Here is a 27,839-nt window from a genome sequence, read left to right on the forward strand (position 1 = left end):
GGCCACAGCGCTCCGGTGTCACGTGCCGCGCGAGGGGCGGGGCTCCGGGCTGCCCGCGCCGCGCCGGACCGGACCGGCCATGCCCGGGGTGACGGTGCTGGGGCTGGAAGGCAGCGCCAACAAGGTGGGGGCGGGGCTGGTGCGGGACGGGCGGGTGCTGAGCAACCCCCGCCGGACCTTCGTGCCCGCGCCGGGCCAGGGTGAGCCGGGCCCCCCCCCGCCGTCCGCCCCCCGCCCGGGCCCCCCCCCGCCATCCGCTCCCCTCCCGGGCCCCCCCGTCCGCCTCCGTCTGCCCCCCCTACCCCGCCCCCCTCCGTCTGCCCCCCCCCCGTCCCCCTACCCCGCTCTGGGGCCCCCCATCCCGGGCCCCCCGTCCCTACCCATCCCCTACTCCGGCCTCCCCGTCCGTCTGCCCCCCGCCCTCCTGCCCCGCCTCCGTCCACCCCCAGACTGGACCCCCCCGTCCACCCGCCCCTTGCGCCCCGGGACCCCTCCCCACCCCCCCCCCGTCCGCCCCCTATCCCTCTACCCCGCCCTGGGACCCCCGCCATCTTTACCCATCCCCTTACCCCGCCCTGGGCCCCTCTGTGCACCCATCCCCCCTGTGCCCCTACCTATCTCCCTACCCTGCCCCGGGCCCCCCCCCGTCCTTACTCATCCCCCTTTCGTCCACCCCCAGTGCCCTGGGACCCCTCACCAGCCCCCCGTCTGCCCCAGCCCCCCTACCCCACCTTGGAGCCCCTCCCCATTCCCCTTCTGTCCTTACCCATTCCCCCTCCATATGCCCCCCCATCTCCCCTGCGCCCCTACCCTGCCCTGGGACCTGTCGCCAGGCCTCCCCATCCTTACCCATCCCCCCCTCCGTCCACCCTGGGATCCCCCCAGCCTCTCCCCGATCCCCATCTCCCCTGCACTCCCCCAGGCCTCCCCATCCCAGGCCCTGCAGAGATCCCCACCAGGACCCCCTGTCCGTACCCAGTCCTCCATCCTTCATCCCTCTGCCCCCCTGCCCTGGTACCCGCTTCCTCCTCAGAAGCAACCCCCTCCTCCCCCTGGACACCCTCCCCCCGGGCCTCCCTGTCCTTACCCAGTCCTCCATCCTTCACCCCCTGCCCTGGCACCCGGTTCCCCCCCAGAACACCCTCTTCCCCCTGGACACCCTCCCCCCGGGCCTCCATGTCCCAAACCCTGCCAGGATTCTCTCTGGGACCCCCCTCCCCAAAGCTCCCCATCCTCCCCCCCGGGTTCTCTCTACTCTCTGAGTCTGGCCCCTCATCCAGCCCCCTCTCCAGGCAAGGGTGAATCCAGGCTTCCTGATCTCCTCCTCCCCCCAAACACACGTCCCCTTTCCCCACCTCTCTGGGCCAGGATGAGTCTGGTTCCCTCCTCCAGGCCCCCCACATCCGATCCCTTTTGGCCCCCCCCCCCCCCCCGCATTTGGTCTTTGCCAGCCCCACCCCCTGACGCTGTCTCTCTGGGGCAGGGTTCCTGCCAGGGCAGACAGCGAGGCACCACCGGGGCTGTGTGCTGGCTGTGCTGCGGGAGGCTCTGCAGGAGGCAGGGCTGGAGCCTGCAGATGTGGACTGCGTGGCCTACACCAAGGGTGAGTGGGGCGGAGCCTACACGCAGGGTGAGGGGGCGGGCCCTGTGCCCAGGGCGAGTGGGGGGTACAGGCGGGCCCCGTGCCCAGGGCGAGTGGGGGGACCCCCAATGCCCTGTGCTGACCCTGCACTCTCCCTGCAGGCCCTGGCATGGGCGCCCCACTGGTGACAGTGGCCGTGGTGGCCCGGACGTTGGCCCAGCTCTGGAACAAGCCCCTGCTGGGTGTCAATCACTGCGTGGGCCACATTGAGATGGGCCGGCTGATCACGGGCGCCCAGAACCCCACCGTGCTGTACGTCAGCGGGGGCAACACCCAGGTAGGGCTGACGCTTCCCCTCCTTCCCCCCCAGCACCACACTAGGCCCCCACCCAGGAGATCCCAGCAGCCCTGTACATCCCCCCTGCTCTGCTTCTCTTGCCCAGGTCATCGCGTACTCGGAGCGCCGGTATCGCATCTTCGGGGAGACCATCGACATTGCCGTGGGCAACTGCCTGGACCGCTTCGCCCGTGTGCTGAAGGTGAGAGGGCAGTGGGGAGCCAGAGGGTTGGGAGTCAGGACTCCTGGGTTCTCTCCCTGGCTCTGGGGGGAAGTGAGGTCTAGTGGTTAGAGCCGGAGGTGGGGATGACCGGGAGTCAGGACTTCTGGGTTCTATTCCCATTAAGTGAGTCACCCAGAGTTTGTCCGTTACCTGATTGTGGCACTTCAACATTAACAAGTTTTTTGGTATTTAATTTCCTTGCTTTTTAAAATAAGGTGTCAGCCCTAAGAGAAATCTTCCCCAATCCCCCTGGTTCCTTCACTAGCAACATTTAGCGACAGCAACATTGGAGAAATGTCGCTTGGAAATTTTAAGTCACATGACTCCAAGTTCTGGTGTGTTTGGGGTGAAGTTGTTCATTTTAAACGCAAGGGGATTCCAGATTAGTGTTGGTTTTATACACACGCTCGTCGAAAAATACTCAGTGCAATTTTAAACTTAACCTAAGTTTTTTGGAGTGGAATTTCCTTGCTTTTTTCCCCAAGGACAGACAAATTTTCTTAGTTTGGTTACTTTTTAAACAAACTCACAATTTTATTCTCTTTATAATCCAAGAATACTGTACAAGATCAGACGATATTTAGCATATAACTTGCTTTATATAAGACTTGAAATCAATCTCTATCACAAACATTCTATAGCCTTCCATTTTTAAAAAACCTCACACCCAATTGCCTGGATTTCTTGTAAAATCCTCTTCTTCCTTGTGGCAGGAGCAATGGAAGATGAGGTTTTCTGGCATGGAATTTGCTTGCTTTTTAACGAAAACAGTAACTTTTGTTCTTCTCCCTGAAATTGCGGAAATTAAATGCCGAAATCTAAGGTTAATGGTAACTTTACAGTCAAACATTTCCAACTAAAGCCAGCATAAAATTAGATACTTTTGTCAAAGAATCTGCGCTCACTTAGTTGGAGACTTTGCATTCATTTTAACATTAATCTCAGATTTTTGGCATTCAGTTTTCTGCTTTTAAAAGCCAGGTGCAGGCTGTGGGAATCTTCAGCACTAACTGAGGTTCTTGGCCTGGAATTTCCTTGTTTCTTTGCAAGTGAAGCGGAAAATGATTGTGAGATTTAGCAGGAAATCAATATGGAGGTTTGGCAAAGGAGCCCCAGGCTTCGTTCCCCTCTCTGAAGCTCAGAACTGGGGGGACCGATTTCACCTGAATCCCCCTGCCCTGAGCCTCGCTGCAGGAAAGGTTTTGGCCTGAAAGGAGCTGGTGTCTTCAAGTCGTCCATTTCCCCCCCGAACAACCAAAGCAAAGTGTGTGTGTGTGTGGGGGGGGTCACCGTGGGGCCTGGGGGGCTCGGAGGTTGGGATGGGGCCTTCTGGTACCCCCACATCCAGCCTTACCCCCCCCTTGGTGTCTCTTCCTCCTAGATATCCAATGACCCCAGCCCTGGCTATAACATCGAACAGATGGCGAAGAAGTGAGTGGTACCAGCTCCGGGAGGGGCCTGGGGTCCAGGGGCCTGGAGCAGGGCTGCGGGGCAGGACTCTGGGGTTAGATCTCTGGCTCTGGGAGGGTCTAACAAAGTCTCCTCCCCCCACACCCCCAGGGGACAGAAGCTGGTGGAGCTGCCCTACACAGTGAAGGGAATGGATGTCTCCTTCTCTGGGATCCTGTCCCACATAGAGGTGAGGAACCCCGAGGTCCTGGCTCCCAGCCCCTGCTCTGCCCACTAGCCCCCACTCCCCTCCCTGAGCCGGGCGGGAACCGGGCACCCTGAACCCCCTCTCTGCCCTGTAGGAGGTGGCTCACAAGATGCTGGCATCAGGAGAGTGCACCCCGGAGGATCTCTGCTTCTCTCTCCAGGTGAGGAACGGCCCAGCTCAGGGCACTGTGAGAGCTGTGGGGAGGGAGTGAGGAGGGGCAAGGGGGGGGGGCTACAGGTCAGGAGTGAGGAGTGCCGAGGGGGCGGCGGGAGCGAGAAGCGCGAATGGGGGGGCTGCGGGTTGGGAGTGAGGGGGGCGGGGGGGGCTGCGGGTTGGGAGTGAGGAGCGCCGAGGGAGGGGGGGCTGCGGGTTGGGAGCGGGGGGTGGGCTGCTGTGGGTCGGGAGCGAGGAGGGGTGGGGGGGCTGTGGGTCGGGAGTGAGGAGTGCCGGGGGGCGGCGGGAGCGAGGAGCACCATGGGGGGGGCTGTGGGTCGGGAGCGAGGGGTGGGCTGCTGTGGGTTGGGAGCGAGGAGCGGCGGGGGGGCTGCGGGTCGGGAGTGAGGAGCGCGGGGGGGCGGGGCTGCGGGTCGGGAGCGAGCGAGCGGCACTGCCCTAGCTGCACTGCCCCCCCAGGAGACGCTCTTCGCGATGCTGGTGGAGATCACGGAGCGGGCCATGGCGCACTGCGGCTCGCAGGAGGCTCTCGTCGTGGGCGGCGTCGGCTGTACGTGCCAGGACCATGCTGGGGGGGGGTCACTGCATGGGAACCCTGCCTCCCCCCCGGTCCCCATACTTAGCCCCCCCTGCTTCCCCACTTGCCCCCTGCCTCCCTCCCCTTGGGATCGCTGCCCTAGGGCCGGGGCTCGCTGGGCTCTCCCCCTCAAACCTGGCAGGCGCAGCCTGGGGCTAGTCCCTGGGCTCAGCTGAGGCCATCACAGCTCGTGCCACTTGTGTCCTGTGACTGGGGTCTCCGCTTGAAACCTTCCCCCTCCCCAGGTGTCACCAGCCTGGCCCCCCCAGCTCTAATCCTGCCCCTCCCCCAGGTAACATGCGGCTGCAGGAGATGATGCGGATCATGTGTGCGGAGAGGGGAGCCAAGCTGTTTGCTACAGATGAGAGGTACCGACTCCCGCCAGCTTGCCCTGTGGAGCTGGGGTGCCAGCAGCCCCTCAGCCCGCCTTAGCTTGGTGGGAGCGGTGGGATTATCCCTCCAGACAGTAGCTCTTGGATTCCCCTGGGAGATTCTGGGCTATGGTGCTTTAGGGCATTGGCCCTATCCCGGAGCCAGGAGAGAACCCAGGAGTCCTGGCTCCCAACCCCCCACCTCTCCTCTTTAACCATTAGACCCTACTCCCCTTCCAGAGCCAGGGACAGAACCCAGGAGTTCCCAGCCCCCTCCCGCTCTAACCACTAGCCCCCATGCCGCGCTGCCTGCAGGAGGTCTCATCTGCCCCCCGTCCCCAGGTTCTGCATTGACAATGGGGCCATGATCGCGCAGGCTGGCTGGGAGATGTTCCGCACGGGGCAGGTGACGCAGCTGGAGGATTCATGGATCACGCAGAGGTAGAGGAGGGGGGAGCGAGGGGGGAGGCACCAGCCATGGGCCAGCCCCCAGCCCCCTGACTTTCTTTTCTCCCCACAGGTACCGGACAGACGAAGTGGAGGTGACCTGGCGCGATTAACCCCTTCCCTCCCATGCGAAGGACGGGCCCTGAAGTGGCTGCTGCCCCCGCGGGGCCCGTGCAGAGCAGGTGGCCGCGGCTCGAGGGCCCCGCGGGCTGGAACTCAGCCTAACACACAATAAAGACGTTTGCTTTTGTAAGGGGGATTCCTTTCCTGAGCCCTGGGGGCTGGGCAGGGAGCGGCCTCTGGGCCTGGCCCCAGCCCCTCACCGGGCCCCACTCAGCCTGAAACCCGCCACTGGGGCAATGAGTTGGGGGTACTCAGCCTGGCTACCATGGGCTGCAGGTCAGAGCTGGGGGGGACCAGCAGAGCTGGGGTGGCAGGGGCTGCGGGTCAGGAGTGAGGGGCACCGGCAGAGCTATGGGGGAATAAGGCTGGGTTAGATGGGGCTGTGGGTTGGGAGTGAGGGGTACTGACAGAGGGGGAGGGGGGTCAGGGATGGGCTGGCAGGAGCTGAAGGTTGGGACTTAGGCACCAGCAGAGCTGGGGGGCAGCCCAGGGCTGGGCTAGCAGGGGCTGTGGGTTGGGAGTGAGGGGCACTGGGGGGGCCGGGCTAGCAGGGCCTGCGGGTTGGGAGTGAGGGGCACTGGCAGGGCCGGGCTTGCAGGGGCTGTGGGTCGAGAGTGAGGGGCACCGGCAGGGCTGGGCTTGCAGGGGCTGTGGGTCGGGAGTGAGGGGCACTGGCAGGGCTGGGCCGGCAGGGGCTGTGGGTCGGGAGTGAGGGGCACTGGCAGGGCTGTGGGGGGTCAATTGACGAGGTGTCAGGCGCTGTGTAAATAACAATATTTAATATTTACAATGCAGCGTGGTGGGCGCCACCCCCCGGCAGGGGCAGAGCACAACGTTCCCTGGCCCAGGCAGCCGAGTCCCCACGGCAGTGTCGGAGGGGACAGCTGAGCGTGCAGAGATGGCAGCACCAGCATCAGCCCCCTGCCCAGCCGGGGGCCATGATCTGTCCAGCTGGGCCAGGCCGGGGCTGCTGCTCCACCGCGCGGGGGAAAGAACCCAGGTTTCCAGGCTACTCCCTCAGGCTAAGCCTGCAGTGCCCCCTACTGGCAGTAGAAGGTCAGGGCATCCTGCTGGTTGCCCCGGATGAAGGCGACAGGCGGGCGCAGATCCCGGGACAGGGTCTCCAGCCAGGCCATGTAGAGGGCGCTAGGACAGGCCCCCTTGCGCACCACAGGCAGGCTCCTGCAGGGAGGGAGGGAGGGGGGTCAGTGGGGGCCATGGGGATACCCCTGAGGGCTCCCATCCCCCCACCCCCAGGGCAGGGCCAGAGGGATCATAGAATATCAGGGTTGGAAGGGACCTCAGGAGGTATCTAGTCCAAGCCCCTGCTCAAAGCAGGACCAAACCCAACTACATCATCCCAGCCAGGGCTTTGTCAAGCTGGGCCTTAAAAACCTCTAAGGCTGGAGATTCCACCACCTCCCTAGGGAACCCATTCCAGTGCTTCACCAGGCTCCTAGGGAAATAGTGTTTCCTAATATCCACCCTAGACCTCCCCCACTGCAACCTGAGACCATTGCTCCTTGTTCTGTCATCTGCCTCCACTGAGAACAGCCGAGCTCCATCCTCTACGGCAGCGTTTCTCAAACGGGTCACTGCTTGTGTAGGGAAAGCCCCTGGCAGGCCGGGCTGTTGTGTTTACCTGCCCCCTCCACAGGTCCGGCCGATCACGGCTCCCACTGGCCATAGATTGCTGCGGGAAGCGGTGCGGGCTGAGGGACTTACTGGTCACCGCTCCCAGGAGCTCCCATTCGCCTGGAGCAGTTATCTGCGGCCAGTGGGAGCCGCGATCGGCCGGACCTGTGGAGGGGGCAGGTAAACACACGGTCCCAGCCTGCCGGGGGCTTTTCCTACACAAGCGGCGACCCCTGTTTGAGAAACCCTGCTCTATGGAACCCAGGTTCCATACCTTTCTACAGGTAGTAGAAAGCAGCTATCAACCTCCACTCCCTCTTCTCTTCTGCAGACTAAATAACCCCAGTACCCTCAGCCTCTCCTCAAAAGTCATGCGCCCCAGTCCCCTGATCATTTTCATTGCCCTCTGCTGGCCTCTCTAATTTGTCCACATCCCTTCTGTAGTGGGGGGCCCAAAACTGGACGCAGTGCTCCAGATGTGGCCTCACCAGTGCCGAATAGAGGGGAATGATCACTTCCCTCTATCTGCTGGCAGTGCTCCTACTAATGCAGCCCAATATGGCATTGGCCTTGGCAACAAGGGCACACTGCTGACTCATATCCAGCTTCTCGTCCACTGTAACCCCCAGGTCCTTTTCTGCAGAACTGCTGCTGAGCCAGTCGGGCCCCGGCCCGTAGCAGTGCCTGGGATTCTTCCTTCCTCAGTGCAGGACTCTGCACTTGTCGCATCATCCACGTCATTAATAAAGATGGTGAACAAAACCGGCCCCAGGACTGACCTCTGGGGCACTCCGCTTGATACCGGCTGCCTCTACCCCATGCCCCAGGGCAATGATCACTCCCCCCACAGCCAGGGATCCCAGGGCACAACCCTTCCCCTATGGTCTGTCCTTCCTACTGCACTGGCGTATGCAGGCCAGGTCCCCCACCTGCTCTACCCACTTGCCCCCACTGCCCATGGCTCGCAGGGCGTCTCTCCCTCATCCCCGGTTCTGCAGTGAGACAGGGCCAAGATCTCACAGGCCGACGGCGCTGTCCCGTGGGGGGATGGGGCCTGCACTCACATGACGATCAGGGCGGCGTTCCGGGAATTCTCCTGCAGGATTTCATGGAGTCGGACCTGCTGCTCCGACTGTGGGGGAAGAGTGAGAGGGGCTTGCAGTGTGCCCAGTGCCCAGCCCCCAGGAGTCCTGGCTCCCAATCCCCCGCTCCCCAGCTCCAATCACTAGATCCCCGGTCCCCTGCCAGAGCCAGGCTAGGACCCAGGCGTCCGGTCTCACCTTTTTCCTGTAGACCCGCAGATCCTCATCTGACACCTTCCAGGGCGTCTCCTTCCGCAGGGCCTCTGTGGCCTCAGGGCTGCGCTGCCCCTCGTTGAGCCGGAACGGAGCCACCAGATCCTCAAACTCCTTCAGGCTAGGGGCAGAGCACAGGGCTGAGGACAGCTGGACCCACCCGGAGGGCTAGGCAGTCTAGGGTGGTACCTGTTTCCTCTAGGGTAGGGAGTGGGGGCTGGGAGCCAGGACTCCTGGGTTCTCTCCCTGGCTCTGGGAGGGGGGTGGGAGCCAGGACTCCTGGGTTCTATTCTCACCCAGACAGCTGTAGGGATCCTTCACTGTGGTGGTGGTGGTGCCAGGGAGGTGGGGTCCATTTCAGGGGTTGTGTTAGGCCCTGGGACCGGGCCTGGTGCCCCCGCTCCAGGTAGTGGGGAGCCTGGGGAATGGGGGCAGGCCTGAGGGGCCCCCCCAAGAAGTGGGGGTAGGGAATCGCTGTTGGGGGGGTGGGGACTCACCTGCTCTCCTCTGGCTGCCAGGCTGCGTGGGGCAGCACCAGCACCTCGCTGAAACCCAGGCGGAACTTGCTGAGCAGCAACTGGATCCTGTGGGGCAGAGGGGGAGCGATGGGCCCACAGGAGGGGGGGAGCAGCAGGGCCCATGGGTGGATGGGGGATGTGGGGGGAGGAGCGGGGGGACCCGTGGGTGGAGGGGGAATGTGAGTGGGAATTTGTGGGGCCCACGGGAGGGGGAAGTGGCAGGTGGGCAGGAATGCGGGGGCCCTCGGGAGGGGCGGGGGGAATGCGGGGGGCCCATGGGAGGGAGGACAGAGGCAGGGGGGAATGCAGGGGGCCCGTGGGAGGGAGAAGAGGGGTGGGAGGAAAGTGGGGGCCCCGCGGGAGGGAGGACAGAGGCAGGGAGGAATGCAGGGGGCCTGCAGGAGGGAGGAGAGGGGCGGGAGGAATGTGGGGGGCCCGCAAGAGGGAGGACAGAGGCAGGTGGGAATGCGGGGGGCCCGTGGGAGGGGGGAGGGGCGGGAGGAATGTGGCGGGCCCGCGGGGCTGAGGCAGGTGCCCTTACTCCTGGCGCTGCTGCTCGGCGCTGCCCAGGTGGCCGCTGACGAAGACCCGGACGCGGCAGCGGCTCCAGCGCTTGCGGCGGCTCAGCAGGTAGGGGACCAGCAGGGTGAGCCCTGCGGGGAGACAGTGTCAGGGGGCGGCGGGAGCAGGCCAGGAGTGAAGGGTGGGGGGGCTGCCAGGAGGTGAGGGCTGGAGAAGAGATGGGAGGCTTCCAAGGGGTAGGTGGGGGCTGTCAGAGGTTGGGGGGGGAATGCTGGCAGGGGAGGGGGGCTCTAGGGAGAGGGAGCTGGTGGAGGAAGGGGCTTGACGGGGTGGGGGCTGGCGGAGAGAGGAGGTTGGGGGGCTGGCAGAGGTGAGGGGGCGGTGGGGGAGCTGCCAGGGGAGGGAGGAGGTTGGGGGGCTGGCAGAGGTGAGGGGGTGGTGGGGGAGCTGCCAGGGGAGGGAGGAGGTTGGGGGACTGGCAGAGGTGAGGAGGTGGTGGGGGAGCTGCCAGGGGAGGGAGGAGGTTGGGGGACTGGCAGAGGTGAGGGGGCTGGCAGAGGCGAGGGGACTGGTAGGGGAACTGCCAGGGGCAGGGCTGGCTCCAGGGGTTTTGCCGCCCCAAGCAGAGGTTGGGGGGAGCCGCAGTGGGCGGCACTTCGGCGGCAGCTCTACCGCCACCGCTCCATTGTTCTACGGCAATTCGGCGGCAGGTCCTTCCCTCCGCGAGGGACTGGGGGACCCGCCGCCGGCCCCCTCTCCGCTGGCCACCCCAAGCACCTGCTTGGTGCGTCGGTGCCTGGAGCCGGCCCTGGACAGGGGTGGGGGGCTGGAGGAGGGAGGAGGTTGGGGGGCTGGTGGGGGAGCTGCCGGGGTGGGGGTGGGCTGGGGGACACGCACCCCCATCGTCAAAGAGCCAGTAGACGTCCACACATCTCTTCTTCTGCTGGGCCTGGAAGTGGGTCTCAGTGAGCTCGTCCGCGCCCAGCACCTTCACGCTGCTGCCTGTGGGCACAGGGGGCAGGTGGGGCAGGGCAACCCCTAGGCTCGGGGCAGGATGGAGTCCGTCCCCCCCCCCTCCGGGGCTGCCTTGGCTTGGCACAGGCCCAGTGCCCCTGGCTGCCACCCACAGCTCCCTCCCTCGCTGCCCAGCCCCTGCCCCCAGCTGCTTCAGTCCCTGACCCCCTACAGAGCTCCCTCTCTGCCCCCAGCAGCCCCTCACCCCTGCCCCCCTCACCTGCATTGCCCGGCTCCTGTCTCAGCTTCTCCCCCTGCAGCGCTGCCTCGGGGTCCTCAAACGCGGGGTTCACTGGGGAGAAGGGGGTTAGACAGCTGAGGGCAGCCCCCCCCCCCGTCACACCCGGCTGCACAGCCGCCTCCCAGGGAATGGGGCAGGCAGAGAGCACTGCTGGAGGTCACTGCTGCCCCCTACTGGCAGGCCCAGGCATGTCCATGGGTCTGTGTCCAGCTGCCCTCCCCCAGCCCACCCCCGATACTCACCATAGGCCCGCACCGTCCGCGACACATCCAGCCCGTCCTTCATCCTCAGCACGCACACCCCGGCCCGGCCGTCGAACGCGTCGCTGGGGGCACAGAGTGGGGTCAGGGGGTGCTGCTGGGGGGTCCCAGGCCCTCCAAGGGCCTTCAGCCCTGGTACTGCCTGGGAGGTGCCAGAAAGGAGGTGCTGCCCCCCAGGGAGTCTCCCCACCTCCAGAGATACCCCCAACCCCATTGCTTCCCCCTACTCCGGGGCATCCACCCCAGCCCCCCAGCCCACTACTGCCCCCACGCCCAGCCCCCTTACTGGATGGTGGCCACGTAGTTCTCCAGGTTGTGGGGCGAGTCCGTCTGCCAGTTCTGCTTGTAGCCCAGCACGATCGTGTTGGGTTTGAGACGTCCCAGCCCAGACACCTGGGGAAAATCGTCAGTGAGGCTGGGGCAGTGCAGGGGGGATGACACACAGTGCAGCATGGCAGGCTGCACTCACTAGAGGGCAGGGCGGTGCATGCACAGCACAGCGCTCATCCGCTCCAGCAGGGACAGCACACAGAGCAGGACTCAGCCCCTCCAGCAGAGGGCGCTGGGACACACACAGAGCAGGACTCAGCCCCTCCAGCAGGGGGTGCTGGGACACACACACACACACACACACACACACACACAGAGCAGGACTCAGCCCCTCCAGCAGAGGGCGCTGGGACACACACAGAGCAGGACTCAGCCCCTCCAGCAGGGGGTGCTGGGACACACACACACACACACACACACACACACACAGAGCTGGACTCAGCCCCTCCAGCAGGGGGCGCTGGGACACACACACACACAGAGCAGGACTCAGCCCCTCCAGCAGAGGGCGCTGGGACACACACACACACACACACCCACCTGCATGAGGCTGCGGGCTCCGCTGCGCAGGTCCGGGGCCGTGATGAGGGTGTAGAAGGATCGCACCTTGCGCCTGTTCAGCCACTCGATGTGCTCCTCTGAGTCGCTGTCCCCTGGGGTGTCCTGCAGCTGGGAGAGGCAAGGGGAGGGTTAGGGGGCAGGATCCCAGGCCCCAAACTCACCTCCTTGAGGTTCCCCCTTCCCCGGCATCCCCATACTCACTCCAGCCACGTTGCCACAGATCATGAGGCTGACCCCCTTGGTGAAGGCGCTGACGAAATCCACCAGAGCTGGCCGGAAGCTGGGGGGACCCGTCAGCACCAGGCATTGGGGGCTGGAAGAGAGGGGGAGTTGGGACAGTCCAGAGGGGGGTGCTCTCCCCACAGAGACACTGCTGCCCCCAATGCCCAAGCATTATTCTCAGAATCAGGTATAGAGCCCAGCACCCCCCATTCTAACCACTGGACCCCACTCTGCTCCCAGAGCCAGGCATGGAACCCAGGAGTCCTGGCTCCCAGCCCGCCCTGCTTTCAGCCAGCCAGGCCTACCGGAAATTCTTGACATGCTCCTCCACTTGGGTGAGGCTGACGGAGTAGGACAGGGCCATGCTGTAGGTCCCGGCCTGCACAGAGGAGCCCCAGTTGACATCTGTGGGGAGGATGAAGAGGATGCAGGGATGCAGAGGAAAGCTTGTTTGGTCTGGGTGACCCCCAGGTCTCCCCATCCCCTCCCACCGCCCCGGCGTCTCCCTTACCTGGCTTCTTGTAGCTGACGTAGGCCAAGCTGACCAGGATAATGCCCACCACGATGAGGGCCGCCCACCAGGTCAGCAGGAACATGATGACCACGGAGACCACGGCCCCAAAGAGGGCGCTCCACTTGCTGAAGTAGCGAAAAGAGGGTCGCCAGCCTGGGAGGAGGGAGAGTGAAAGGCTGTGCCCAGCCCGATGTGTCAGACCCCCCCCAACCCAACCTATCTCCCCACATGGCCAGGGCAACAGTAACCACCCTGCCCAGCTCAGCCTTTTCAGCTCGAAAGGCTCAGCCCTACACCACCTGACTCCTGCAACTCAACTCAACCCTCCGTCGCCTGGCTTCTGCAACCCAACTCAACCCTCCACCACCCGGCTCCTCAAACCCAACTCAATCCTACACTGCCCAGCTCCTCCAACTCAACTCTATTCCACCCAGCTTGTGCAACCCAACTCAACCCTACGCCGCCCGGCTCCTGAAACCCAACTCAACCCTACGCCACCCGGCTCCTCAAACGCAACTCAACCCTTCACCACCCAGCTCCTGAAACCCAACTCAACCCTACCCTGCCCAGCTCCTCCAACCCAACTCAATCCTACGCTGCCCAACTCCTCCAACCCAACCTGCTCGGCCCTATGCAGTTCCTCCAACTCTCTGCTCAACCAACGCCCTTCCAACTCAGTCCAACTGTATTCTACCCATCTCCAACTCAACTCTCCTTCCTGCACAACTCCTCCAACTCAACCCAGCTCAATCCTTCCAACTCCTACCCACCTCTACACCTCAGCCCAACCCTTCCAACCCAACACTGCCCTTCAGGGCAACCCTTAGAACTGAACTCAGCTCTCGCCTACCCAGCTCCAACTCAACCCACTCTGTGCTACTCAGTCCCCCATCACCCTACCCTACGTCAATAAACATATCCCTTTCAACCCAACACCAATCAACAGAATCCAACATAACCCATCCAGTCCAACCTCACTCTACCCACTCTCCCAGTTCAACACAAACAACCTATCTGATCCAACTAAACCTGCCCCATGCTACTCTGTTCAAGAATTCCCATGCCAGACACCCAGCCTGACCGCCTGCACTCAAGACATGCTTGGTTTGATCCCTGGTGCCAGATGTGACAAACCTCAGCTGAACACCTCAGCAAAGCCCTCCGTGCCCCTGCCCCTGTGGCTGCTGGGGTTCCTGCTGTACCTGGGGAGTTGGTGATTGTGGCATGGAAGCAGCTGAAGTTGATGAGGGCGTAGGAGCAAAGGAAGAAGTTGGAGATGATGGGAGCGATGGTGTTGAGCTCAGCTGTGGGTGCAATGGAGAGATGGGTCAATATGGGGGTGCATTCCCCTCCCACAGCCAGGAGGAGATGGTCCCCTTCCACCTGGCCCCAGCAGGGTGCGTGACCCCACTCACCGATGAGGATGAAGGCGATGGCCAGGACAAAAGTGAGCATGTAGCCCCGAAGCGGCTCGTTGTTCTTGCCGTAGCCTTTGGCGAAGAAGCCGATGACGGGATACAGCTTATCTTGGCACAGACACTGCGGGGGACGCACAGGCAAGGCAGGGGGTTCAGTGGTAGCAGAGCTACGGGTGACAGAAGGCGCCCAGGCCCAGGGTGGGAGGTGGGAGGCTGGGTAGAGATGATCCGAATAAGAGGTGCGGACTGAGGAGTTGTTTGGAGGGACACTGGGGGTGCTCCTGGGGGCTGGGGTCACTGAAGGTGGTGGGGTTTTCAGAAGTAGGGGTGTCTCTGGCGGTGATTTGGGGGCATTCCAGAGCACGTCATTGAGGGTGGTGTTGGGTGGGCCGCTGTGGCGGGTGTGGTATGGATGGAAGGGTACGTTTGGGTGCTGCTGTTACTGAGGCTGTAGCTGGGGTGTTCTGTTGTTGGGCCCCCACCCCTGACACCCGGACTCACCTGGAAGACCTTGGGGGCTGAGACCAGGCAGGCCAGGGCAGAGGAGAGGGTGGCGGCGAAGATCCCCGCCGTGATGAGGGGACTGAAGCCGGACACCATGCTCATGGTCTGGGAGGGAAACAGACCCCAGGATAGGGGGGATCAGAGAGAGACATTCCCAGCCTGCCTCTCCCATCACCCATAGCTCCCATCCCATGCCCCAAATGCTCCCTGTCCCCTTCAGTGTTGGCTCCTCCCCGTCCCACCCCCTCAGTGCTGGCTCCTCCCCCAGTCCCACCCCCTCAATACTGGCTCCTCCCCCAGTCTCATCCCCCTAAGTGCTGGCTTCTCTGCTCACTGCTGGCTCCTCCCTCAGTCCCACGCCCTCACTGCTGGCTCCTCCCCCACCTGGTAGTTGTTGGCCAGCCCGTACTCGCAGGTGCCGGCCTGGGCGCACTCGGTGAAGTTCCAGCCGTAGCCGCACCCGAGGCCCAGGCAGCCGTCCGTGGCGTTGGGGGAGCCCAGCGTGTCGTTCAGACTCCCGGACGCATCACGCACCACGCATGACCCTGAGGGGATGGGGGAAATGAGTGACCACCCCCCAGGACTTAGTGCCGCCCCCAGCAACACCCCTGGCAATCAAGTATCCCGCAGTGACCTCCCCTAGGATGTAGAGCCCCTGTCCACTCCCTGCAGCATGGCGCCCCCTAGAGAGCCCTGCCCCCCATTCCCTGCCCCGTTACCTATGGTAGCTGAGATGGCCAGGTAGGAGAGCGTGGTCCAGAAGATGGCCAGCAGGGTGCCCTTGGGGATAGCCACTGCGGGGTCCTACAAACGAGGATAATGGGGTGGTTAAATGGGGTGGTTATTGTGGCCCATAACTCTCAGGGGAACCAGTTCTCCTAGCCCCTGCTGGGCCTGGGGGGCCAGGAGCCCACCTTGAGGTCGCCTGAGATGTTGGCGCCAGCCAGGATACCAGTGGCTGAGGGGAAGAAGATGGAGAACATGCCAAAGAAGTTGCCCGATTCGCCCCGCCACTCTGGCCCGACGTTCTCCAGGAAGATGTCCCCTGCGGGAAGGGAGAGGGCAAGGTTAAGAGGGGCTGCGCTGCCCAAGAGGACCTCCAGTGGTGGGGAGTTCCACTGGCCCTACCTCGGTAGCTGAAGTAGCCTTTGGACATCTTCTCCTCCGTGGCTGGAATCAGGGTCCCCACGAAGTAGTTGATGAAGGAGACCATGATGACGAAGAAAAAGACAACCTGGGCCTGCAAGAGGGCAGGGAGAGGGGCTGAGAACCCAGGGGTCCTGGCTCCCAGCCCCTCCCCTGCTCTAACTCACTAGACCCCACTCCCCTCCCACAGGTGGGGATGGAACCCAGGAGTCCTGGCTCCCAGCCCCTCCCCCAGTACCTTGGCTTCCCACTCCATGCCAGCCAGCGCGATGCCCAGCAACACTGTCACTGTGATGACGCCCACGATCCGGATGTCATTCACAGGGTCTGTCATCACCGCGTCAAACTCCTGGGGGGCAGGTATATGGAGATGAGTTTGTGGGGGCCCGGAGTGGGGAGGGCAGGGCGGGGAGTCAGAGAAGGGAGTGGAGGGGGCCAAGTATGGGAAGTGGGACAGCTGGGCCGAGCGTGGGTCGGGGAGAGCAGACAGAGACCAACAGCAGATTGTGGACGGTGTGGGGTGGGGCAGGGCTGGGGGCTCAGTGGGGCCCACGTACCAGCAGCTCGTGGCGCACGCTCTAGATAAGGCCACGTTCTCACGGCAGACAGGTGGGGCTGGTGGGGGCAGGGTGGGGGCAGAGGAGCTGAGAAAGGGACAGGTGGGTAGGGAGGGGTGGGTTAGAGATTGAGGCTAGAGCTGGGATTAAGGAGGTCAAGGGTTAGGTTAGTAGTTCTAGGGTCAGGGTAGGGGCTAGATCGAGGGTTAGGATTTAGTGTAGGGGTAGCTCTAGACGTATGGGTGGGTTAGGATTGGAGTTAGGGATTGGGGTTAGCGTGAAGGGTTAGGGTTAGGGTCAGTGTTCGGGGTTAGGGTTGGGATTAGGATTAGCATTGAAGGTTAGGGTAAGGGGTAGGGTTATGGGATAGGGTTGAGTTTGGGATTAGGGTTTAGGTTTAGTGTTCAGGGTTAGGGTTGGGGTTAAGGGTTTGAGGTTAGGTTCAAGAGTTAGGGGTTAGCGTTAGTGTTAAGGTTTAGGGGTTGGGGTTAGAGTTAGGGGAGAGGGTTAGGGTTGGGGTTAGAGTTAGAAGTTAAGGGATTGGGGTTAGGGTTAAGGGGTTAGGGTTAAATTTCAGGATTAGGGTTAGGGTTTAGGGTTAGTGTTCAGGGTTAGGGCTGGGGGTTGGGGTTAGCGTTTAGGGTTAGAGCAGGGGTAGGCAAACTACGCCCTGGGGCCTCATGCAGCCCTTCAGACATTTTAATCCGTCCCTCAAGCTCCTGCTGGGGAGTGGGGTTGGGGGGTTGCATGTGCCGTGGCGCCACACGGCTCCCCGAAGCACCAGCATGTCCCCCCTCTGTCTCCTACACATAGGGACAGCCAGGGGGCTCCACACACTGCCCCCACCCCAAATGCCGCCCCCGTAGCTCCCATTAGCCGGCAACCGTGACCAATGGGAGCTGCAGGGGCGGCGTCTACAGACGAGGCAGCGCACACAGCTGCCTGGCCGTGCCTCCACGTGGGAGCCAGAGAGGGGACATGCTGCTGCTGCCGGGAGCTGCTTGAGGTAAGTGCCGCCTGGAGCCTGCACCCCTGACCCCTCCCAGCACCTCTACCCCAGCCCTGATCCCCCTCCCACCCTCCGAACCCCTCGGTCCCACCCCCCTGCACTCCAGAGCCCACACCGCCAGCTGGAGCCCTCACTCCCCTGCCCCAGGCCAGAGCCCCCTCACGCACGCTGAACTCCTCCTTTCCGGCCCCACCCAGAGACTGCACCCAACTCCCAGCTGGGTGAGCATTCGCGGCCCGCCACACAATTCCCATCCCCAGGTGTGGCCCTCAGGCCAAAGCGTTTGCTCCCCCCGGGGTTAGGGTTATTGTCCAGGGCCAGGCCCCACCTACCAGCAGCAGGTCGCGCACAGTCTCGGCAAAGCCCACCACGTGCATCGCCACAGCCACAGCGTTGGCGAAGGAGAAGAGCAGCCCGATGGAGCCGCCCAGCTCGGGGCCCAGGCTGCGCGAGATCAAGAAGTAGGTGCCCCCTGCGCCCAGACAGACAGACGGACGGACGGGGTCAGCGGGGAGGGGGCTCTGGGGGCTTGGGAACAGCAGGGCTGTTGGGAGAACCCTGGGGAGAGTGTGTGTGTGCGTGTCCCTGCTGCCCCCTGGTGGCGAGATGAGCCCTTGTGTGTGTGTGTCCCCACACCCCCTGCTGGAGGGGACGAGCCCTGCGCTGAGTGTGTGTGTGCGTCTGTGTGTGTGTGTCCCTGCTGCCCCCTGGTGGCGAGATGAGCCCTTGTGTGTGTGTCCCCACACCCCTGCTGGAGGGGACGAGCCCTGCGCTGAGTGTGTGTGTGCGTCTGTGTGTGTGTGTCCCTGCTGCCCCCTGGTGGCGAGATGAGCCCTTGTGTGTGTGTGTCCCCACACCCCCTGCTGGAGGGGATGAGCCCTGCGCTGAGTGTGTGTGTGTGTGTGTCCCTGCTGCCCCCTGGTGGCGAGATGAGCCCTTGTGTGTGTGTGTCCCCACACCCCCTGCTGGAGGGGACGAGCCCTGCGCTGAGCGTGTGTGTGTGTGTGCACGACAAGTGTATAATTTTAAGTGCATGACTGTGTGTGTGTGAAGTTTTGCATGTATAACGATGTGTGTACCTAAGTGTGTGTGTGTTATTTTGTGCATGTAGTTGCCTATCTGTGATTTTGCGACTCCGGGATGCAGAATTTCCTGTGTGTAACGCTGAGCTGTGTGGAGCATTGTGTGCGTATCAGCCGGTGTGTCGCTGCTGTGTGTGTGATTCCCTGTCTCTCACTGCGTATGGCCATAGTTCAGTCTAACTATGTGGAACTGGAGCTAGTTTTGTGTCCACACACCTGTGCATCTCTAGCTGTGTGTTTCTGCAGCTGGGTCTCATTGTGTAGCAGTGTGTGTGTGTGTGGGGGGGGTTGTCTCTCTCTTTCCCCGGGGCCAGATTGAGAGAACAGCCCACCTACTGCTACCAGAGGGGAGCGCTTCCCTGACCACCCTGTTTGTGTGGCGGTCCCGGTTTGAACCTGCCTCCCTAGCCCCACAGCGCCCCCGGGACGTGGGGCCCAGCTCTCACCTGCCTTCACCTTGCCATTGGTGGAGATGGCGGAGATGGACAGGCCGGTGATCGTGGTGACTACAGCCGACATGAGGATGATGAGCCATGTCAGCCCTGCGGGGGAGGGGAAGATGGTGAATGGGGACCTGGGGAGTGAACCCACCCCCTGTCTCTCACTTTACTCCCCTGTTACTGGGCACCCTCCTCTCCCATCGGGGAACACCGAGAACCCACCACAAGCTCCCAGCTGGCTTCTCGCTCCTACCCAACTGGTGGTGCTGGAAGGGCCTAGCCATGGGGCACCCCCCACCCCCATTACCTATCCCAGCCTGGGCTGTGATCCAAGGCAGCCGGAGATATAGGATCACGCCCCAGATGTTGAGCATGCACCGGATCTGGGGAGAGAAAAGAGAGGAGGGTGAGATGATGGAACCCAGGAGTCCTGGCTCCCACCCTGCCCCCCGGCCCAGCTGACCCACCGGACTCCCGCTCCCCTCCCCTCCCCTTGGGATCTCGGTTTACCATCACGCCGGTCACCCAGCCGAACCGGACTGGTTCCGCTTCAGGGCTTGCTGCGTCTGGATCCTCCTCATCCCCCTCCTTAGCCCTGGATTCCCCAGGGTCAGGAGGGTCAGGGAACCCGGGCCCATCCTCCTGCGGGGGTGGGGAAACAGCGTTAGAGCGCCCCCTGCTGAGCCCCCCACGCCCTGCAGCACGGCCTCCCCTTCCGAGCCCCGCTTCTGTTCCCGGCACCACAGCGCCCCCTGCCGAGCCCCCCACGCCTTGCAGCACAGCACCCCCCTGCCGAGCCCCCCGCGCCTTGCAACATAGCGCCCCCTGCCGAGCCCCCCGCGCCTTGCAACATAGCGCCACCTGCCGAGCCCCCTGTTCCCGGCAGCACAGCACCCCCCTGCCGAGCCCCCTGCTCCCGGCAGCACGGTGCCCCCTGCCAAGCCCCCCGCTCCCTGCAGCACAGCACCCCCTGCCGAGCCCCCCACACCTTGCAGCACAGCACCCCCCTGCCGAGCCCCCCGCGCCTTGCAGCACAGCACCCCCTGCCGAGCCCCCCACACCTTGCAGCACAGCACCCCCCTGCCGAGCCCCCTGCTCCCGGCAGCATAGCACCCCCCTGCCGAGCCCCCTGCTCCCGGCAGCACGGTGCCCCCTGCCAAGCCCCCCGCTCCCTGCAGCACAGCACCCCCTGCTGAGCCCCCCACACCTTGCAGCACAGCACCCCCCTGCCGAGCCCCCCACGCCTTGCAGCACAGCACCCCCCTGCCGAGCCCCCCACACCTTGCAGCACAGCACCCCCCTGCCGAGCCCCCCACGCCTTGCAGCACAGCACCCCCCTGCCGAGCCCCCTGCTCCCGGCAGCACGGTGCCCCCTGCCAAGCCCCCCGCACCTTGCAGCACAGCACCCCCTGCCGAGCCCCCCGCACCTTGCAGCACAGCACCCCCTGCCGAGCCCCCCGCGCCTTGCAGCACAGCACCCCCTGCCGAGCCCCCTGCTCCCGGCAGTATGGCACCCCTTGCTGAGCCCCCTGTTCCCGGCAGCACGGTGCCCCCTGACGAGCCCCCCGACGAGCCCCCCGTTCCCGGCAGCACGGCGCCCCCTGCCGAGCCCCCCGCTCCCTGCAGCACGGCGCCCCCTGCCGAGCCCCCCGCTCCCTGCAGCACGGCCTCCCCTTCCAAGCCCCACTCCTGTTCCCGGCACCACAGCACCCCCTGCTGAGCCCCCTGTTCCCGGCAGCACGGTGCCCCCTGACGAGCCCCCCGACGAGCCCCCCGCTCCCGGCAGCACGGCGCTCCCCGCTGGGCCTCCCTCTCCCCACTCCACACAGTGCCCCCAGTGCTCACCACATTGCGCAGCACCTCCAGCGAGGGGCGACTCTTGCGGGCCCGCCCAGGGGGGGCCGACTGGGCATAGAACTCGTAGCAGGGGCTGACGTCCATTGTGGTCGCGTAGTCTGGGGGAGCCGAGAGGGAGCCCCCCTCATCCGCCTGGCCAGAGCCCTCCATGGATGGGGCCGGGGGGCACGGCGGGGGGCTTGCCCCCTCCTTCCCTTTGTTCAGGGCAGGGCCCGTCTGGAGCTTCCGCACCTTGAACCGGCCCAAGGCCAGAACCGTCTTGTAGGCCGGGGAGTCCATGGGGGTGCCGGGTCCACCTGGGGGTGAAGGGGGAATCCAGTACTCTGAGCAGGAAAGGGTTAAACTCCCCCCACCCCACTAACTGAGCAGGGCCCATCCCTGCCAGCAGGAGGCAGCAGGGACACACACACACACACACACACACACACACACACTCGCTCGCTCTCGCTCTGAGTTGTTCTTTCCATTTTAGAGATTGTGAAACTGGGGATAGAACCCAGGAGTCCTGGCTCCCAGTCCCCCATCACCACCTGGTTCTAACCACTAGACCCCACTCCCCTCCCAGGCCTGGGGTTGTGGGGGGGGGAGGGAGCTGGGAGCCAGAACTCCTGGGTTCCCTTTCCTCAGGGTGGCAGAAGATGCAGATGAACAGACAATCTCCCCCCCCCCCCCCGGTACCTGCTACCTTTCCGCTGGCCCTGAGTTCAATCCTGTGCCCCTCTCCCGGCCCCTCCTTGCCTTATAAAGGGCCCAGGCTGAGAGGCCAGGCTGGGCCCTCCAGAACCGGCCCAGGCAGCCCCTGGCCGGCCCCACCGCCCTGCCCCTAACTCCCCCCCCACACACTCCCTCTCCAAACACAGAGACTTTCCATCAGCCCCGGCCCCCCTGTTTGCTCTGCTTATCAGCCCCGCGTTCTTTCCACTGGGGCCCACTCCGCCCAGCTCTGCTTGGGGCAGGGGCACAGGACAGGGCAGAGGGGCCAGAGGACCCCCCACCAGTGCATGTTGGGGGGAAGTGAGGGCTGGGCTGGAGGCCCAGGGGAATCGCCACCAGCAGGGAGCCATGTGGGGGATAGGAGCCATGGGGGGATGGGCCGGGGGTGGTGTGTGGGGCAGCACAGATACACCCGCCCCCCGAGCAGGGCTTGTGTGTGTGTGCGTCCCCTGATAGAGGGGACAGGCCCTGCTTGGAGGGTGTTTGTCCTTGCCCCATACTGCCGAGGGGGATTCTCCTTGGTACACGCTGCTCCGAGGGCAGGCCGAGCAGAGTGCCAGGCCTGCATAGCCCCGTGGCGCAAGCCTCACCAGGGACCTTTGACAATGAGGTAGGTTTGTGTCCCGCTGCAAATATTCTTACCCCCTCCCCAAAATGGCTCCAGCAGAGACAGTAGGTGAGGCAGGAAATTAGGTGCACCCTACCCACAAATCCCATCACCCCACTCAGCGAGCCCATCCCCTCATCCCCCACCCATCCTGTACCCCTCACCCCATCTTCCACCCCCCACCCACCCATCCTCTACCCTCATCCCCTCCCCATCCTCCACCCCCCACCCAGCCATCCCGTCTCCCCATCCCATACACTCCATCCAGCCATCCCCCCACCCATCTGGAAACCCCCTCCCACTCCATTTCACCTTGCACCCCCCACAACTGTCCTTCCACATCCACTCCCACCTATCTATCATTCTGAACTCCCCCACCCCCACCTCCCCCCATGCCCCCACCCCCCTTTGTTCTAGTCTGGCTCTTTACACTCTGATGGAAAAACTAATTTGAACAAACTTTTCCGACCCCAGCTGGGAAAAACGCCTTTATCCCCTAGCACTGCCCAGCCCCCATGCGGGGAGGGGGGTCATGCTCCGATGGGGGTCTAACCACTAGGCACCACTCCCTTCCAGAGACAGAACTCAGGAGTCCTGGCTCCCAGTCCCCCTGCTCTAACCACTAGGTCCCACTCCCCATCTACCCCCTGAAGCCCCTGTGCTTTGGACTCCTAGACACCAGCTCCTGGGAACTTCTGTCCTTCCCCACTGGTGAATCCCCAGCGGAGGAAGGGGGCAATAGAGAGGCTAGGACATCCCTCCCTGCTCCCAGGAATCCCACCCACACCCCACAGCCAGGGGCCTCCTGGCTTAGGGCTCCTGGCCAGAAGCTCCCTGGCCGCAGGGCTGCAGTCCAAGGGGAGGGCAGTATGGGGCCCAGGACATGCGGTGGTCTGGCAGGGAGCCTGGCCTGCCCAGACCTGGCTATAATTAGCCCCTGGGATTGGGGCCAATGCTCCCCTGCGGCTACCCCGTCTCCAGGCCTCGGGAAGGGTCGTCCCACAGCTCACCCCACAGCGGGCCCCAGCAGGTAGGGGGCAGGGCTGGGGTGGAGGGGGAGGCTGTGGGGCAGGAACTCTGGGACTGGAACGGGAGAAGGACAGGGTGAGGGTGTGTGTCAAGCCTACACACCCCATAGCAAATGCAGACACACAGATACAGCAACCCCCCACAGCAACCACACACATATACACACACACACACAACACCCCAGCAACTACACACACACGCTGCAACCCCCCCACAGCAACCACACACACATACACACACACAACACCCCAGCAACTACACACACAACACAGATATGAACTACACACACACACACCACAACCCCCAGCAGAAACAACACACACAACCACACACACACACAACACAGATAACAAGTATATAAACATCCCCTACAGCAACTACACACACATACACGCCCCACAATCCCCCTCCAGCAACTACACACACACACAAACACAGACAGGAACTACACACACACACACACCCTGCAACCCCCGCCCCAGCAATTACACACACAACACAGGCAGCAACTAGACACACACACACTGCAACCCCCCCAGCAACTACACATGCACACAACACAGAGAGGAACTACACACACAAACCACAACCACCCCTCTCACTTCTCACAGCAACTATCCACAGCAAACACTCACACACAAAGTGAACACAGGAACATGCAAACACCATACCCACACACAGCAACACACTGCACAACTGCACACACTAGAAGGTTAATGACACCACACGGTCATACCTCACCCTCCCCCACACTTCACAACTGCACATGGAGACACCACAGAGACTCCCGCCCAGCACACAGCACCACCGGAGCACAGAGACACCCCCCAACATAGCGCACAAGACACACATCATAAAATCCCTCAGATATGCCCCCAATGCCCACAGCTCACAACCCCCCAACTGTTACACAAACACCACACTGCAATTATGCACACATGCCACAAAAACACCCCCCGTTACACACAAGCTTACACACACACACACACACACACTTGAGTAGCTGTTGAATGGCACAAAGAGAATGGAGAACAGGGCCTGTTCCCTGTTGGTGGTGCTGGCTCCCATCTGGCCCCAGGGCGGGGACTGGCTGGCTCAGGGGGGCAGCAAATGGCGCACGAGGCCTGCCCCTCTAAGGGGCGCCAACTCCCATCCGGCCCCAGGGCGGGGACTGGCTGTCTCAGGGGCCAGGCCTTTCACGTCCTTTCCTGGCAGGTCCCCCCGGGGTGATGTGGCCAGGTGAGGGGCCGGAGCCAGCTGAGGGGCCAGACGAGGAGGGCGACGCACCTGAGCCGCGCTGGGAGCTGCGGAGCGAGTGTCACGCCCAGCAGTTCTTCGAGGCGGCGTTGGAGCTGCGCGGGCAGGGCCAGCTGGTGGATATGACAGTGCTGGCCGGTGCCCAGCGGTACCAGGCCCACGGTGTGGTGCTGGCCGCCGTCAGCACCTTCTTCTGCCAGCGGCTGGCGTGCGGGGCCGCCGGGGATGTGGACGTGAGCCCGCTGGCCACGCCGCGCGGCTGGGAGGCTGTGCTAGATTTTGCCTATACCGGGGCCTTCACAGCCATGCCGGGCACGGCCGGGGAGCTGGAGGCTGCAGCTCAGGCCCTGGGTGCGCCACGGGTGGTGGAGATCTGCCGGAAGATGGGGGGCGGGCTGGAGGGCAGGAGCCCGGCTGAGGAGCAGTGGGAGACGCTGCGGGGCATGGAGGAGCTGTACCGAGCCGGGGTGGGCTGTGACCTGGCACTGACCACTGAAGGAGAGACCTTCCGAGGTGAATGGGGCACCGGCAGAGGTGGGGACGGGGCAGGGCTGGGCTAGCAGGGGGCTGCGGGTCGGGAGTGAGGGGCACTGGCAGAGGTTGGGGGGAGCCCAGGGCTGGGGTGGCCAGCACTGCGGGCAGGGCTGGGGTTCAGGGGGCTGCATGTCGGGACTGAGGGGCACCGGCAGTGCTGCAGAGGAGCCCATGGCTGGGCGAGCAGGGGGCTGCAGGTTGTGAGGGGCACCGGCAGCCCTGGGCAGGGAGGAGCCCAGGGCTGGGGTGGCCGGCACTGGGGGCAGGGCTGGGCGGCCCGAGGGTGCCTGTGGGATCTCCGTGCCTGACCTCCCCCCTCTCCCCACAGCTCACCGGGTCGCCCTGAGCTGCGGCTGCAAGTATTTCCGGGCCATGTTCTGCAGCGGGATGCGGGAGGCGCGCCAGGGAGCCGAGCCCCTGCCCACGCTCATGGCCCCGGCCGACCTGCGCCGGCTGCTGCCCTTCGCCTACTCGGGGACGGTGGCGGGGAGCTGGGCCGAGCTGCTGGGCGCAGCTGAGACCGCCCTGCAGTACCAGGCCTCGGGGCTGCTGGCGCTCTGCCTGGAGGCCATGCAACGGGCGCTGAGCCCGGCCCGCAGCCTGGACCTGCTGGCCTTTGCCCGCGCCTATGACCTGCGCCCGCTGGGCACTGCCACCCAGGCCTACGCCCTGGCCAACTTCCACGGGGTGGCGCGGTGCCCCGGCTTCCCGGCCCTGCCGCTGGCCGAGCTGCTGGCCCTGCTGGGCTCAGACGAGCTCCATGTGGCCAGCGAGGTGGAGGCCTTCGAAGCTGCCCTGCGCTGGCTGGATGCCGACCGCCCCCGCCGCCTGCCCCATGCCGAGGCCGTCCTGGCCCGAGTCCGCTTCTCCCTGATGGGCACACGGGAGCTGCGCCGGGTGCGAGCCACGGACCTGCTGGCGCCGCCGGGCCGGCTCTACCAGCTGCTGGTGGCGGCGGTGGCGGGCGAGGGGCCCTGCCGCGTGCGCACCCCGGCTGGGGCCCTGGTGATCTGCGGGGGCGAGGGGCTGGCGCCCAGCCTAGCTACCCGCCGCCCCACCCAGGAGCTGTGGTTCGCCCACCGGTTCCACAGCGGGGTGGGGCTGGTCAAGCAGGTGGAGTGGAGGCGGCTGGGCCAGTTCCCGGACGGGCCACGGTTCCGCCACGCTGCCGCCGTGCTGGACAACATGCTCTACGTGCTGGGCGGGAAGCACTACTACGGGGTGCGGGACACGCTGGCCACGGCCTTCAGGTGAGGGGGCAGGTGCTGGCCTCTAGGGGGCGCCGGCTCCCATCCGGCTCTGAGCAGTGTGGCTAGCCCGGGGGGGCGGGGAATGGGGCACAGGGCCTTCCCGTCTAGGGGGCGCTGGCTCCCATCCGGCCCCAGGGTGGGGGTCTGACTGGCGGGTGTCAGGGGAAGGGATCTGTGGTGGGTGGGGAGGTGGGAATGGGACCTGAGGTGGGGGTGGGGAGAATGGGACCTGGCTTGGGTGGGGCAGGGAAGGGATTGGGCGGGGGGGGGGGCTGGCCAGCCCAGGGACAGGGAATTGGGCCCGGGATGGGCAGGGGGCTGGCCAGCCCAGGGACAGGGAATTGGGCCCGGGATGGGCAGGGGGCTGGCCGGCCCAGGGAGGCAGAGAGTGGGACCCGGGGCAGGCAGTGGGGTCCATATGGGGAGTGCCCACCTCACCCCGTTGCAGGTACGACCCCGCGCAGGACTCTTGGCAGCGCCTGGCCGACATGCCCAGCGCCCGCAGCTCCTTCCCGGCTGTGGGGGTGGCCGGGCGGATTTACGCCCTGGGGGGCAGCTCTGAGGACGCCTACTGCACGGACGGGGTGCAGTGCTACGACTCCCATGCCGACGCCTGGAGGTGAGGGGGGTAGTGCCTGCTCCTGCCCTCGGACGCCTGGGTCCCCTTTGCCCTCCAGGGCCCCCAACCCCGCATGGCTGAGCCAAAGTACCCACAACCTGGATAGCTGGGCTCCCATGGGCAACAGGCCCGGTAGGGGCCAGGGGGGCGCTATGGAGGGGCTGTGGGCGTGCCAGGGGGGGCTGCCATGGGTGGTGGTAGGGGTGCTATGGGGGGGCCATGGTTGGCTGTTTGTTTCTGCTTTTTCCTCTATTTCATTGGCTGATTTTTCTCATTTCCTTCCTTTCCTCCCCCCCAGGCCATGCGCCCCCCTGCCTGCCCCGCTCTGCGGCCATGCCGCCTGCACCCTGGATGGCGCCATCTACCTTTCAGGGGGCTGTGATGGCTCAAGCGAGTGCCGGGCCTGGCTGCTGCGGCTGGGCCCGGGGGGCCCCTCGGCCCAGCTGGCCCCCATGCTGGAGCAACGGGCCGGACACATCATGGAGGCGCTGGGGGGGCAACTCTACGTGGCCGGGGGCCTGCGCTGGCGCGACGGGGGCTACACCGACCAGCTGGCCTGCGAAGTCTACAGCCCCGGCCCGGATGCCTGGGTCCGGCTGAGCCCGCTGCCCCAGGCCCACGTAGGGGGCGCCTCGGCCGTGCTGCAGGGGGAGCTTTATGTGCTGGGCGGTTACAGCCAGGAGACCTACCGGGACACCCACCTGGTGCTCGCCTACCAGCCGGGGCGGGGGCGCTGGCTGACGCTGGGCACCCTGCCCCAGGCCTGTGCCGACCTGCGGGCCTGCGTCCTGCTGCTGCCGCCCGCCCTGCGGGGGGACCCGGTCTGCCTGATGCCCACCCCCGGGACCAGGCAGCCCCTGGCGCCTCCACACGGGATGGGGATCCTGCCCCTCACCGAACGGGGGACCCCTCTGAGTCCCACATGGGACGAGAACCCCCCCTCTGAGCCCCCCATGGGATGGGGCCCCCTCTGACCCCCCCACCAAATGGGATACCTCTGAGCCCCTCATGGGATGGGGCCCCCACAGAATAGGGCACCCCTCTGAGTTCCCCATGGGATGAGAACCCCCCCTCTGAGCCCCCCATGGGATGGGGCCCCCTCTGACCCCCCCCCACCAAACGGGGGATACCTCTGAGTTCCCCATGGGACGAGAACCCCCCTCTGATATCCCCATGGGATGGGGCCCCCTCTGACCCCACCCCCACAGAACAG

General features: G+C 64.5%; 3 protein-coding genes across 6 annotated transcripts; 2 read left to right on the plus strand and 1 right to left on the minus strand.

Annotated features, from left to right (window-relative positions):
* The first annotated feature begins 33 nt into the window (after positions 1–33).
* LOC123348684 (O-sialoglycoprotein endopeptidase) lies at positions 34–5,621 on the plus strand. The gene is made up of 11 exons (XM_044986287.1): positions 34–200; positions 1,484–1,603; positions 1,744–1,919; positions 2,026–2,121; positions 3,524–3,573; positions 3,703–3,781; positions 3,894–3,959; positions 4,433–4,523; positions 4,843–4,918; positions 5,264–5,362; positions 5,442–5,621. The coding sequence occupies exons 1-11, from the start codon at positions 80–82 to the stop codon at positions 5,479–5,481; spliced, it is 1,014 nt and encodes a 337-aa protein (XP_044842222.1). The 5' UTR covers positions 34–79; the 3' UTR covers positions 5,482–5,621.
* A 629-nt stretch (positions 5,622–6,250) lies between these two features.
* On the minus strand, positions 6,251–24,620 carry LOC123348850 (solute carrier family 12 member 3-like). Of its 4 annotated transcripts, XM_044986526.1 has the most exons (27): positions 24,254–24,620; positions 20,605–20,912; positions 19,270–19,401; positions 19,067–19,142; positions 18,766–18,861; positions 17,570–17,709; positions 15,910–16,020; positions 15,654–15,765; positions 15,440–15,570; positions 15,245–15,329; positions 14,910–15,070; positions 14,523–14,630; positions 14,019–14,142; positions 13,806–13,907; positions 12,601–12,756; positions 12,395–12,494; positions 12,069–12,180; positions 11,847–11,975; positions 11,263–11,369; positions 10,959–11,041; positions 10,696–10,767; positions 10,359–10,463; positions 9,481–9,592; positions 8,919–9,005; positions 8,407–8,542; positions 8,191–8,258; positions 6,251–6,673 (listed from the first exon to the last, which is right to left on the minus strand). In XM_044986526.1, exons 2-27 carry the CDS (start codon positions 20,893–20,895, stop codon positions 6,532–6,534), a joined length of 3,078 nt encoding a protein of 1,025 aa, XP_044842461.1. In that variant the 5' UTR covers positions 20,896–20,912; positions 24,254–24,620; the 3' UTR covers positions 6,251–6,531. The 4 variants fall into 4 exon arrangements, 3 of the variants coding, with proteins under 3 accessions (XP_044842461.1, XP_044842463.1, XP_044842464.1); XM_044986528.1 differs by lacking the exons at positions 6,251–6,673; positions 8,191–8,258; positions 9,481–9,592; positions 24,254–24,620 and having other exon boundaries at positions 20,605–21,026; XR_006573265.1 differs by lacking the exons at positions 6,251–6,673; positions 8,191–8,258; positions 9,481–9,592; positions 24,254–24,620 and having other exon boundaries at positions 8,516–8,542; positions 10,359–10,410; positions 20,605–21,026.
* Positions 24,196–27,655, plus strand: KLHL33 (kelch like family member 33). The gene is made up of 4 exons (XM_044986530.1): positions 24,196–24,736; positions 25,086–26,007; positions 26,456–26,626; positions 26,925–27,655. Exons 1-4 carry the CDS (start codon positions 24,196–24,198, stop codon positions 27,598–27,600), a joined length of 2,310 nt encoding a protein of 769 aa, XP_044842465.1. The 3' UTR covers positions 27,601–27,655.
* Positions 27,656–27,839: the final 184 nt, after the last annotated feature.

This window comes from Mauremys mutica, chromosome 13, assembly GCF_020497125.1.
Source record: "Mauremys mutica isolate MM-2020 ecotype Southern chromosome 13, ASM2049712v1, whole genome shotgun sequence".
Taxonomy (NCBI): Eukaryota; Metazoa; Chordata; order Testudines; family Geoemydidae; genus Mauremys; species Mauremys mutica.

Coding starts and splice junctions, on each gene's coding strand:
- LOC123348850 (XM_044986526.1), bottom strand. CDS start 20,895: ATGGACTCCCCGGCCTACAAGACGGTTCTGGCCTTGGGCCGGTTCAAG. Junction 15,766..15,909: donor GCATGGAGTGGGAAGCCAAG/GTACTGGGGGAG, acceptor GCCCTCTTGCAG/GCCCAGGTTGTCTTTTTCTT. Junction 8,543..8,918: donor TGGCAGCCAGAGGAGAGCAG/GTGAGTCCCCAC, acceptor CTCTGCCCCTAG/CCTGAAGGAGTTTGAGGATC.
- KLHL33 (XM_044986530.1), top strand. CDS start 24,196: ATGTGGCCAGGTGAGGGGCCGGAGCCAGCTGAGGGGCCAGACGAGGAG. Junction 24,737..25,085: donor TGAAGGAGAGACCTTCCGAG/GTGAATGGGGCA, acceptor CTCTCCCCACAG/CTCACCGGGTCGCCCTGAGC. Junction 26,627..26,924: donor TCCCATGCCGACGCCTGGAG/GTGAGGGGGGTA, acceptor CCTCCCCCCCAG/GCCATGCGCCCCCCTGCCTG.
- LOC123348684 (XM_044986287.1), top strand. CDS start 80: ATGCCCGGGGTGACGGTGCTGGGGCTGGAAGGCAGCGCCAACAAGGTG. Junction 1,920..2,025: donor TCAGCGGGGGCAACACCCAG/GTAGGGCTGACG, acceptor TCTCTTGCCCAG/GTCATCGCGTACTCGGAGCG. Junction 3,782..3,893: donor GGATCCTGTCCCACATAGAG/GTGAGGAACCCC, acceptor TCTGCCCTGTAG/GAGGTGGCTCACAAGATGCT.